At 40.1% G+C, this 12382-nt stretch overlaps 1 protein-coding gene across 4 annotated transcripts in view; it reads right to left on the bottom strand.

The window, feature by feature from the left end:
- Positions 1-12382, bottom strand: part of LOC144683359 (kelch-like protein 5) — a 190515-nt gene that overhangs the window by 62068 nt on the left and 116065 nt on the right. For all 4 annotated transcript variants that reach the window (XM_078546305.1, XM_078546321.1, XM_078546313.1 and 1 more), the window contains one exon: positions 8411-8623. In XM_078546305.1, coding sequence (XP_078402431.1) covers positions 8411-8623 — 213 coding nt within the window. The remainder of the gene's footprint in view (positions 1-8410; positions 8624-12382) is intronic.

Below are 12382 nucleotides of genomic sequence, written 5' to 3'. Positions count from 1 at the left end.
ACAAAGGGCCAGTAGACGAGGCCTCTGCACTAGCCAGTGCTTATTGGGAGCCTCATGTGCTAATGGTTCTTCAGTTACCTGCTCAAAACACAATGGGCTCTAACAAGGGTGCCTTGTTAACTGAATAGCTCAGTCTGAAACCATGCTGTCACATGACCAAGACTTGAGCTGTTTGAATTGCTCTAATTATACAGCTATTCAGTTGCGGTTTAACCTCCGAAGAGAACCGGACTTCAGGCTAACTGCCTGCCTTTGACCTCCATCTCTCTCAAAGTCTGATCTCCAGAAAGAACATGGTATTTCGCCTACAGAGTGAACCAATTCCCAGGATACAAGAATACTTTGCTACATTTTCAATGGACTCAACCTGCAATTGAATTTCTAGGACCAAGATCAGAAATTCTGCCGGACAAAGCCGTCTAAAAGAACCTTCCTTGGATATTAATTCTGGGCTCTGGACTCACATGAAACCATAATTCTTATTTTTATCGTGGTCTTTGCCCTGAACCTCTTTCTTTCTCTTATCCCTCTTTTATTGTATGAATGCTGAAGGGATAGACGTTGCGAAATCCCTTCCCCCATTATGTGTGCAAAATAAACTACTCCTCTTACTTTACCTTATCTCAAGTTTGCTGTGGGGATATTAATAGAGGATTGGATAACTCCAAAACTGTAGGGTTGGGGAAAATACACCACCACTTATAAAAGGGGGAAATCAAAAATCAAAAATACTTTTCTGTTTATGGACGGATAGGGAGTGGAGAAATCAGGGCTGTTTAAACTAATCCCCCTCCTGTCCATAACAATATGCATGCAAAAATTAAGATAGAGGCTGGAATTTTCCGCTCCCATTGGCAGCAGTTAACATGGCGGATATGAGTGCACAACATGGCGGGAAGGCTAAAAATCGGTTTGATGCTGTTGTGAAATCAGTTGATTTCGCCCATTCTGTCTGTCATTGGCTGACAAAGCAGGCGCACATCGGGAAACTGATTTCAATATTTTAGCATCTTAGTATAAGCCCTGCTCGCCAGAATCATCCCCCACACTGGATCATCTGGGCACGTCAGTGTCACTGCACGTCAACATGTTTCACAACTGTACACAAGTGCACCTGGCGAGCTACATTTTGCTTGGGACTTCAAGGTTTATTTGCCCACCTTGCTTCGGCAGCACTCGTGGTCATCAGCACCAGGCTTTGCAGACAGCACCGCATCACTCTTAGGAGGGCTCACAGACAATTCTCTACCTACCAGACCAGCCGTAAGGCAGCAGTGGCTTTTCAACAGCTGCAGGGCTAGGGCTTTCTTAGAGAAGGAAGAGAAGTGGCCTCAGGCAAGGAAAGAAGCTGCAGGACGAGGGCTGTACTAGGGAAGGGGGGGTATCCCAGGATGTGTGTGTGTGTGTGGGGGGGGGGGTGGGGGGGGGCAAATGTTGATCTGTGCAAGTGGCCTCAAGATGGTGAGGGTTGAGGAGGCAGTCTCCAGAGCAGAAGAGGCCAGATGGACATGTGAGGGTGCATGTGAAAGAGTGAGTGGTGATGTCCCTTGAGCTGGCAGTGAGTGAGATGCCAGTGAATTTATGATGGCCTTGTGGGTTTGAGAGTTTAGAGTGATGAGATGGTTGTCGTACCCTAGTGGCACAGATGAGATCATTTATCCTCTTTCTGTACTGGATGGCCAACCTCTTCTGTGCAGTGTTGGCACTGGCCACCACTGCCATCGCCTCCCAAGCCAGAGCGGTGAGATTGCTGGATTTCCTGTGCTGAGAGCGGGGTTGGACTGGTTTCACAGCAGCATCAAACCAATTTTTGGCCTTCTCGCCATATTATCCACTCTGAGTCGCCTGCCACGCCATCACCTCACCATTTCCTCACTCCGGGTGCCATATCTAAACTTCAGCTGCCCACACAGTTCTCAATGCTTGCAGCCCAGGGCTGCTCCAGTGAAGACATGGCCCTGAAAGTCAAGAAAAGTTCAGTGACCCGTCACTGGAATGCCATGTGGAGGCCCGCTCCACCCCCTCTCTGGGCACAGGAGATCCAGCAAGATGGCGTGATTCCTGTGGCTGCATAATTAATGAGGTGGGAAGCAGACAATATGGCATGAAAACCTGCCATTGTGGCTGGTGGGTAGAATGTCTTTTTTCATGCCTGCTACTGCACTTAGCACAAATCTGGTACAATTCCACCCAGAGTCTTTATTAAACTATTTCACATGCACAGCCAAAGTGCCACTCGTCTTGGGCATTGCTTTAAACTGTTTTGTTTAATCCTCGACCTCCTGAAATATGCAATATGATAAAGCAAAAGCTGCTGCTTCTGTTTGTTATGCAGTTGATTACTGTCACATTTAGGAAAACCTCAGGGATTAATTTTGGAATAAATGAAACTAATTGACAGAAAGGTTGCAGTCAGAGCTTTTATTACCTGCCAAGCTGTCAATCTGAAGTTTAGCAATAACTAACCTATCATATTGTCATTATATTTACGCAGTCTTTAACACTTCAAGTTTGAATGTTCTGTGATGCCTTGAAGTTGCATGTTTTTCGTCATGCATCAGCAAGGAAGTTTTCTGAAAATTTCAATAGCTGATTCCTGTAATGCAGTTATGTCTGGGAGTGGAATACTTCCATTTCAAGCACTAAGTGTCAACAACAGGCACTTTCGGATTAGACAATCCAACTAAATATTGTGTCCCAAAACTCCTGGGGATGGAGGGTGATAGGGAGATGTCAGAAAATTTGGGGCAGAACCTGGTCAAACCACAATACCACACTGTTTATACAGCCCTTTACCCTCTGATCCAGTGGGAGGAATGGGCAGATCTTCCACCACAGCCTGCCAAGGAGTGTGTCTGGAATATTCTCAGGCTTCTTGAGGAATTACAGCTATTTCATAGACAGCAGGCATGAGTCTCATTGAGGCCTTTGGAAAGGGACCAAGCATTTGCTGGATTAAGATCCAGTTTGTACTGGCACCTGTGCCCAGTGTCTGGATGATGATAAAAGCCAAATTAGTTTGTCAAATGGAGATTCTTATCAGAAGATAACAGACAAGCAATTTTCTGATCTTTCCCGAATTTTTAGCACTTGACATTTTTATTTCTGGTCACCACAAAGCTTCTAAAGGCTGAAATATTTACCATTGTCAAGAGCAGGGATTTCTATGAATCAGATTGATCTTTAGAAAACATGAATAGTAGAACCACTGTTCTGTTGAAGATAACAAAATGACAAATTACGTTAACTGGACAATTTAGATCAGCTATTTGTATAATCAAAAATAAAATTTCTTCAAAGTAAAACCAGCACTAAAAGCTGGAATCTGCGATTGCTTCAATAACCATGAATTTGGGATTTGGGTTTTAATGACTAATTAAAACTGACTGTTATAATAATTGATAGGATACTTAATTATAAAATATTTATTTGGCATTATCTTATCTCACAATTTGGATTAATGTACAAGAAAGGATTCCACTGAATATGATGGGCAATCTTTGAAGCTCCAAATGAAGCAGGCAGGGAGGGACACAGGGAATTCCTAACAAGCAATTTTGGCTACATTACAGGCATATATTTGGATTTCTTTTGCACTCAAAATGTATGAAAAATACTCCATAGTTTGGAAAATTGCCCAGCTATGTCTTAGCCACAAAATACAGCATAAATTTGACATGGCCTTATCACCCTCCTCCCAATCACCAAAAGTGATGGAACAAATCAACAGTGTGGGTTCTGCCAGAGTCACTCAGTTTCAGATTTCATCATCACCTTGATCCTAACATGGGCAGAAGCTGAATGCAGTAGGAGGGATAGCTTTCTTCTACATCAAGAAATATTCAACCAAGTATGACATCAAGAAGCCCAGAATGAGATAAATGGCAGGGAGAGGGGGAGCGTCAAGAGGAAAACCCTACAGTAATTGAAGTCATACATAGCAAACAGGAAGGTGAATATGGTTGTCAGAAGCCAATGACCGCAGCCTCAGGGCAAAGCAACAGGAGTTTCTCAGAGTAATGCCCTTGGCTCAACAACCTCTAGCTACTTCATTAATGATTAATCCTTGTTTAAGGTGGGCAGTGGATCCGATCATTTAAGATCTGGATGGTATAACTACTCTGATAAAGAAACAGCCCATGCCAGCCTGCAGCAGGATATAGTCAACATTCATGACTTGGACTGATAAGCAGAAAGTAGCATTTTGGCATTTAAGTGCTGAACAACGAGCACCTCCAACAACAAAATGTTCAACTACTTGCACCTGACTTTATTAAAGTTATTCCTTATTGGTGGTTAGATGCAAGAGAGTCGATGCATTTCTTGCTTGTGCTTTTACTGGATTGCAGCCTTCAGTCTCAAAATAAGGCATGGTCCTTTGTGCATCCCTAAGCAGAATGCCTAACCTAAAGAATTAAAGGCAATAGTGTTGCCCAGATGTCTCCAATCTGCCATTAGAAATCAAATACTCAATTTTTTCTGCCTCTGCCACACAAGGCGGAAACCCAGAAAAACTCCACTGAAGTTACAGCAGACTTGAGGAAGAATTCTTGTTGAAATTCAAACCATAATCCTGATTGAAAACTCAATGTTGAACTGATGAGACAGTGCTGCACTGTCAGCTGAGATGGCGAACTGAGCACCCATCTGCCTGGTCAAAGGACATAAAAAATCCTATGACATTATTTGAAGAAGAGAAGTGAGTTCTCTATGCGGCCTAGTCAACATTTCTCCCTCAAACACCACCAACATAAAAAACAAATTACCTGGTCAATCGTTCATTTTCTGTTTGTGAGATTATGTTGTCTGATAATTGACTGCAGTGTATTTTTAGAAAACAACATTCAAAATCAATCTATTGAATGCAAAACACTTTTGGATGTCCTGAGGATGCGATAAGAATTCATGTAAACGCAAGTTCTTTTTCCTTCATCACCTTAATTCTGATCTCCTGATTTTGTATTATCTAGCCTGATTGGCCTGATAAACCTGTTTTACTAGTAGGTAGGCCTTTCTGACTAAACATCCAGCCATAAATAAAAGAAGATTATTTTCTAACACCAGTCTATTCTAAATTAGTGACCTTACCTGGCACAGCAGAAGGGCTACTATAGTTAGCTTCAGTGTCCCCAGGCTAAGAGAAAGTTAAAAAAAAATCAACTTGAGTTCCTACTCTTGATCATTAACCAACAAAACCCTGCTGGAAAGTAAGCAACTAGAATTAGGGATTTTTCCCAAACTCTATTTATTTGTGCTCACAACAAAGCAGCTTCCATGCTGCCTACAAAAGAAAGCAAAATATTGCAAATGATGGAAATTTGAAATAAAAACAGAAAATGCTGTAAATAGTCAAGCAGGTTTGGCAGCATTTAAGGACAGAGAAATAGCAATAACGTTTCAGGTTGTCAGAACAGGTCATCAGGGCAAATGATCATCGGCCTAAAATGTTAATTCTGTTTCTCTCTTCTTAGATGCTGCCTGACTGGCTGGGTGGATACAGCATTTTCTGTTTTTATTCAATGCTGCCTAGAATCAGCAACTTCTGAACTTATCCATTGAGCAAATTAGTTTAGCATGTCACAGGATTAACAATTCCCAAGATAATTGACACTGGACATTGAACAGGATGCCAATCATTTCATATCAAATAGCTCAGGCTAAACTACATGTCAAATTTATTACAAGAATTAAATGAACTCAGAAGCAAAAAGCAGAACAAAATATACTGCTAAACTTGCATAATATTTTAACCTGAATTAAAAATAATGTGTTCCATTGTCTCAGGTCTTTGAATGCTTCTGCTCCCATTGAATTTTTAACTTCCATTTTCATTTGGAAAGATGTGAAAAAATCACCATCCAATAAGGCTTCCACTTCTCAAGAGCAAAACAGCAACTGGATGTGGGTAACATTGCCATCACTATCTGGAGATATGTTTAATACATCAGGGTAAAAAGCAGAGGTCTAAATATGATGACCATTGTATCTGTTTGATGGGCTTAAAATGTATACAATGATAACCAAACTAACAGGAAAGAGGCCCACACCCAATCAGCACAGGATTTCAGCCACAGTTAAAGGGACTGTAGTAGGCTGTTCAAAAATGGGCCACAAAACTTCCAAAACTTTGTTTTTTTGGGAGTTGGAATAAGGTGGCTCTACAAAACAACAGTGCAATGCTAGTGGCCTGCCCTTGCAACTCCCCCTTCCTACTCATCACCAGCCACTCCCTTACCCAAACTTATCACTGGGCTTCGGTGCGAGGTTGAAATTAAGGCATGGACAGGCAAGCTACGTCTTTGCACCTGATTAGCACTTGCACATCGCCTGATTTGTATTGATAAGGTCCTAGGGCAAATTTATGTCGGTCCTCAGACCTTTCCATTCTGGTGCAAAATTACTGCATGCCATCAAACCATGACCGGCTTGGGATACTGAAGAACTTTGGCCTCAAAGCTTTTGAAGCCTCCACCTCTCTTGTAATCTGCAATTACCAATAACATTAAGGGAACTCTGAGTTTAATTTCCCAAACTTTCCTAAATTATCTTTTCACAGACCTGAGGCAATAGCTAGTCAACAATGAATAAATTAGATTTTCTTCCTGGCAATGACACAGAAGCAAGCTTCCTTTCCTTGTAGTGAGAAAATATTTTTGAGACGATGTTTGTGTATTTGTCTCACTTCCTCCAAACACAAAAACAAAATAAATCCTGAGTATTGCTGCAAAAAGTCATTTTGTCGAAGCTTTTCGACAAAGAGTCCACTTGCCAACCAATCAGCACTCTCTTCTCATATAGTATAAAGTTGTTGCTTCCTCTGACATTGGTATTCTTGCAATTGTCCTGGTGAGTGCATGACAAAAAGGTTCGACAAAATGTCTTTTTTCAGCAATACTCAAGCTCTACTACCAAACGACTAAAGTAAACCTTCTCTGAATATTTCAAACAGAAACCAGGTTAAGTTTCCAATACACAGTCTAGCTAAAAATTCATGGGACAAAGTATAAACTTTACAACAAAAACTGGGTGAAACTTTATATTTATTATAATATGAGTGGACAGGATCAGTCTTAACTATGAGGCTATTTAGACCAAATTGCATTTGACACTCACCATTTATTATCACCTATTAAAAATGCAACATGGGAGTGGCACCCTTAGGGCCCACTAACTGCACTCAGTATGAATTACTACCGTCCAGAAAAGCTAAAGATAGCAACTAACCAAACCCATGATTACTTTCTTTTATGAGACAAAGAGAAAGCTCAGTCATTAAACAATTAAAGCACTGTAACAGACACCATATCAAATTAAATGTATGTAAATAAAAAAATGGCAACACAGCAGCTGATTTTCTTCTGTTGCTGTAAGCCCATGTTAAATGGTTAAGACTGACACTAACCATTACAGGATTAGTAATAGCACTCAAATTTCAAGAGCAAACCCATTATATTCTTCTTACTAGCCCTTTAAATTTCCTTGTGCATAAAGCTCAGTGTTTAGTAATCCTGGACACCCATTTATGTGGGCATAATTTGGAGTTGGACTGGCACCTTGCATAAAGGCTGGAAAGAGATGAGAGGGCACAAAAACAGAAAATGCTGGAAAAACTCAGCAGGTCTAACAGCATCTGTGGAGAGAAAAACAGAGTTAATGTTTCGAGTCCATATGACTCTTCTTCAGAACTAAAGCTAAAGTTCTGAAGAAGAGTCATACAGACTCGAAACATCAACTCTGTTTTTCTCTCCACAGATGCTGTTAGACCTCAGTTTTTCCAGCATTTTCTGTTTTTGTTTCAGATTTCCAGCATCCGCAGTATTTTGCTTTTACCTAAGAAATGAGGGGAGTTCTTTCACTCTTGCCTCACTTGGATATTATAATAAACCTTCCCCTTGCTTTTTCTGTGGATTTTCTTCACTCATTACCTCACATGTCTGTCAGAAATACGTGTTATGTGCAGAACTGGCAGTGGCTTAAAATTATTGGCTAGGATGCTCCTTAAAAGTAGCACACTGGGGGCCAGAAATACAGATTCCCTGTTTTTTTGGGTGCAAGCAAGTCGTGAACCGTGACCCATGTGCCCGAGAAACAGGGAAGTTGTGTGAGGTGGGAACAATGCAATTCTGATGTACCCACTTCATCTCCCTGACTGTGGCAGCTCCTCTGATCTTAAAGAGGATGATCATGAACAGAATGATGAAAATCAAGATAAAAATCAGCCCCACAGATTCAATAATATAAGTCAAGTTAAAGTGCACCACACGTGGATACTGTCAAGGTGAAACTGTTGATGGTTTTTATTCATTCTGAAATTAAAGGTTTGCCAAATGTTGTTCATGAAATTCAAGTGCCCCTTTAATGAATTAATGGAATTAACTAAATAATCAATGAAAGCAAGAACGTAATTTACCTGAGGACAGAGCAGAGGAAGTCTGATGTAAGCCAGCAGTTTGCTAAGTTCTTTCTGTCTGTTATCTGTATCATGCCGAACCCAGCTAAGCAGTGCATTCAATATGGTTTCTTCATTTGGTATATTCATGTCATCACTGGCCAACAATTTAACTATCTCATTTGCTGGCAGTAACAGAAACTCCTGATTTCTTATCACATCCATGAAGTGCTCCTGGAACAAAAGAAGAATCATCACCCTGTATTTCTCCCAAGCAGGTTTACTGTAAATATTTTAAAATGGGGTTAAAAACGAATGTACAATTCACAGTGCCTCACAGAAAAAAAATGTGAAATGCGGAGGCTATTGCATCTAAAAAGTATTAAACAGATTGTGTCTTCTGCCATATTTTGTTACCTGAAAAGACAAAAGTGAATAATTGATGTACACCTGCAACCTATGTACATGGAGGAATTACAAAAATGACTGCAACTTTCATGGTTCCTTTATCACAGGACCATAAAATCAGCAGGCCTCAAATTTATTCAAAGTAGTTTAGGTAATGAGTTTCCTTATGTAAACTACACGTATATATAATTAGCTGATTGTGCATTTGGACTAGCTGAAAACTTTGAACAACTGTTTTCCTGTGAAACATTTGTTTTGATAGTTTTATTTAGGTCTTTCAGTTGTCTTTTTCACTTGAGAAAGCAAGGGAAAGTGCCAAGGCATATAGAGCATGTCACTACTGATCCCAATGGACCAGAGCACGCTGCATCTTTGTATGGCAGTACTTGTAACACTAAATATGTGCTTTGGATGATGGCCAGACGTGAGAAGCTGTAAACTTAAGTGTATAAAGCCTGGTTGGGGTTTGGCATGCTGTAGCTTCCACCCACCCCTCCTTGGGAGAAAACAAAATATTGTCCTGATGGTTCCCTTTGTAAGAAGGCCAAATTAACTTGTGATCCTCTTCCTTCTTTAAATGTCCAGGCCTGTACTCCTAAAGTGGACCACAATTCTGCCTCTAAAGAGGCTAGGTGCCTCTTCCTTCTAGGCACAAGAACTCCTAAAGGCGTCAGGCCGTCGAGAGACCAAGATCTTGGAAATTTGCAACCCAAGGAGTTCCCACTGTTCAACATCACTGGTTGTGCAAGCGGCAACAAGAGTCTCCACCCATTTCAAGGCCCTGCAGGAATACCTAGCAGAGTCTAAGAGATGGTGCCTGCAGGTCCCAATGAATTTTACAAACTTTCCATTGTACTTCTGCTGGGTTCATGGTGAGAGTGCAACAGAGCAATTAAGGATTTTTGGCTGCATAAAGCTTGATAGTTAAAAGCAAAGAGACATTTTACGACACTGTTTTCTTTAACATGACATATGCCAATTAAGATTTTGAGCACTACATGTAAACATGCATCAAAAACATCTGATTAATATATTATAAATAATACAGCACCTTATATCTACCTACTGCAGTTTCTGTGCAGTTATTCAAACAAACAGGAAAAAAAAAAGAAATGGTCTACGGTTCCAGCGGTATCTCTAGCTTGAATTTCAGATATTAAATAAGAAGTCCATTCTATGAATTGTAATATAATCCTAAATTTGCCAAAGTAATACATCTGTAGTCTCTGGTGTGTGATCATGATTGAGGGTCTCCAGGGAAGCATTAATTTGTAAGAATAAACATATCTGTGCAAGTTCATTTCTGGGTCTTAGATAAGGGTCCAGCAATGGGAACTCCTGATCTTTTGAGTCTCTCAAGCCTTGTTCCAGCCTCTTTATAAAAATAGCCATGTGGTATAGGTAAAGGCTCCAGCCCCATAAGACCACCCTGTAAACTACCATTTCCAAAAAATGGCCAAATTTACAGCTGTTCTGATGCACTCTGCTAGACAGAGTCAGAGTCCGCCAGAAAGCTTTGCAATTTTAGGGCCAAAATGTTTGTTCCCAGGCCTCATCTACCAGCAGTTTTAGAGTGGAAAACAATCTACCTTGTGTGACAGAGACTTATTACTGATAGTTTATTAAAGAAAAATTAATATAAAAAAAGTTAACTCAAATCTTTCAATCAATTTCGACTAGACATGAGCCAACTGCGAAAGTCCATCAGAATTTGACATTAGCTAATGGCACCACTCATAGGGCATAAGGAAGCCTGTAAAAGGGAACAAAACTGCTGCAAGTGGTCTTCTGAAGCTCAAGGCAGGGAAAAGCTGCGTAATGATGAGGTGGAGAAAGTGTTACCTTACATCTAGTTTATACTGTTCTTCAACTAATGCTTGATGCTGACAATAGCTGGAAAATATTAATTTCCTCAGTATTGATTTCCACCACCTTGACACATAGAAAATCCACAACTTAAAAAAGTGACTATTTGGGAGTCTTCCAAAAGAATTATATTTTTAGTTTTAAAATTAAAATCATATGAAAAAATATGAATATTACAAACTGGAAAGTCTTCTGTTTTACCCCTCAAAGGCTACATATTTCATTGCTCTTTTTGAGAAAAAGTTATGAAGCAGAATATATTCAATATATTCTGCCTATTCATCACAAATATTGTACTACACCTCACTCCAAAAGGATACTGAATATTTTAATAAAGAACAGGATATCTAAATTACTGTGCAGAGCTAGCATCTTTGTTCTATACTGGTAACGAATAATAACATTGAGGGCGATCTTTGACTTCTGCCCAAAAAAATTGTTGGGACATCGACTTTCATATTTAATTTGTCATCATGGTCGTTGAATTAGTCTCTTGCTGTAGGCAGGTGGGCTTGCTGCTCGTCTATCTACAGGTCCATCTGAAAAGTGCAGCAAGAGGGCCTTGGGCATCAATGGAGTAGGCAAAGTCTTGCCCCCTTACCCCCCCAACCTTCACAGATTGTCAACTGCTGACGACCCATTGTACAGGCAGGAAATGGGTGGCCTGCAATTGAAATTCACCTCGTTATTTCTTTGGCTGTAAGCTGAAGCACTGCTCTTTTATTTAGGATAAGCAGTATGCCAGTAAATTAGTGACAACTGAGAAACAGAAGAAGTGATTAAATACTATTCTGTCTGCCCCATTTATTTGATAACTCCTGCAACTTTTACATATCCATCAATCCTTAGCTGTCTGTGGTTGCAGTCAACGCAGTGATTGATTGAATCAAACCTCATATATTTAAATGAGTCTGTAATGGGACTGTGGTCAGATGCACGGGGGCTTTTTAATGCAGCTGTGATCAATAAGATTAGTTAGCGGTGGATAATATTATGTTCTTCGATAGGAGAATTCAGTTGATAAATTGAATCTGACACAAATAAATTTATATATTCCACCTTACTTGACATACGAAAGGAATTCAATCTTAAATTTAGCACCTGCTCTTTTGGGCAAAAGAAACAAGCTTTTAAAATCCTTTTTAGATTTTCCAGTAAATAAGGTAGATGGAGAGAGAAAATATAGGCACAGAGACACTTAAATAGTGGTTAGGAATTGGACTAGCAATCTGGAAGTTCCAATTTCAAATTCTAGCATGCTGAGTTGTGAAATAGAATTTTTAAGTAAGATAATTTGTGGGCTGGCATCAGAAAACGATGATGAAGGTTGCTGAAAAACCCAACTGATTTATCAGAGTCCTTTAGGGAAAGGAACCTGCCACCTCACCCAGTTTGGCCCACATGCAATCCAGTCCCTCACTATGTCATTGACTCTGAATGTCCTCAGGGATGAACAATGAATATTGCCCTGTCAGAATCAACCACATCACAAGAACAAATGCAAAAACATAAGTCAAATCCCGATAGAGGCTACAGATTTATTTCAGTAAGAGATATGATCACACTATTAATCCAAAATACAGGTTGAGTGTCCTTTATCCATAAACCCGCTAACCGAACACATCCAAAAACTGCACTTTTTGTGATCATCATTGAACCTTTAGTGCAAGAAGCTGAGTTGTTTGTCTGCATTGTTTAACTTGCGATTTTTGTGGTGAA

The sequence above is a fragment of the Cetorhinus maximus genome, chromosome 1 (assembly GCF_964194155.1).
Source record: "Cetorhinus maximus chromosome 1, sCetMax3.hap1.1, whole genome shotgun sequence".
Taxonomy (NCBI): Eukaryota; Metazoa; Chordata; class Chondrichthyes; order Lamniformes; family Cetorhinidae; genus Cetorhinus; species Cetorhinus maximus.
Note: the sequence above shows the minus strand (reverse complement) of the source record. Positions and strands in the feature narration are given on the sequence as shown.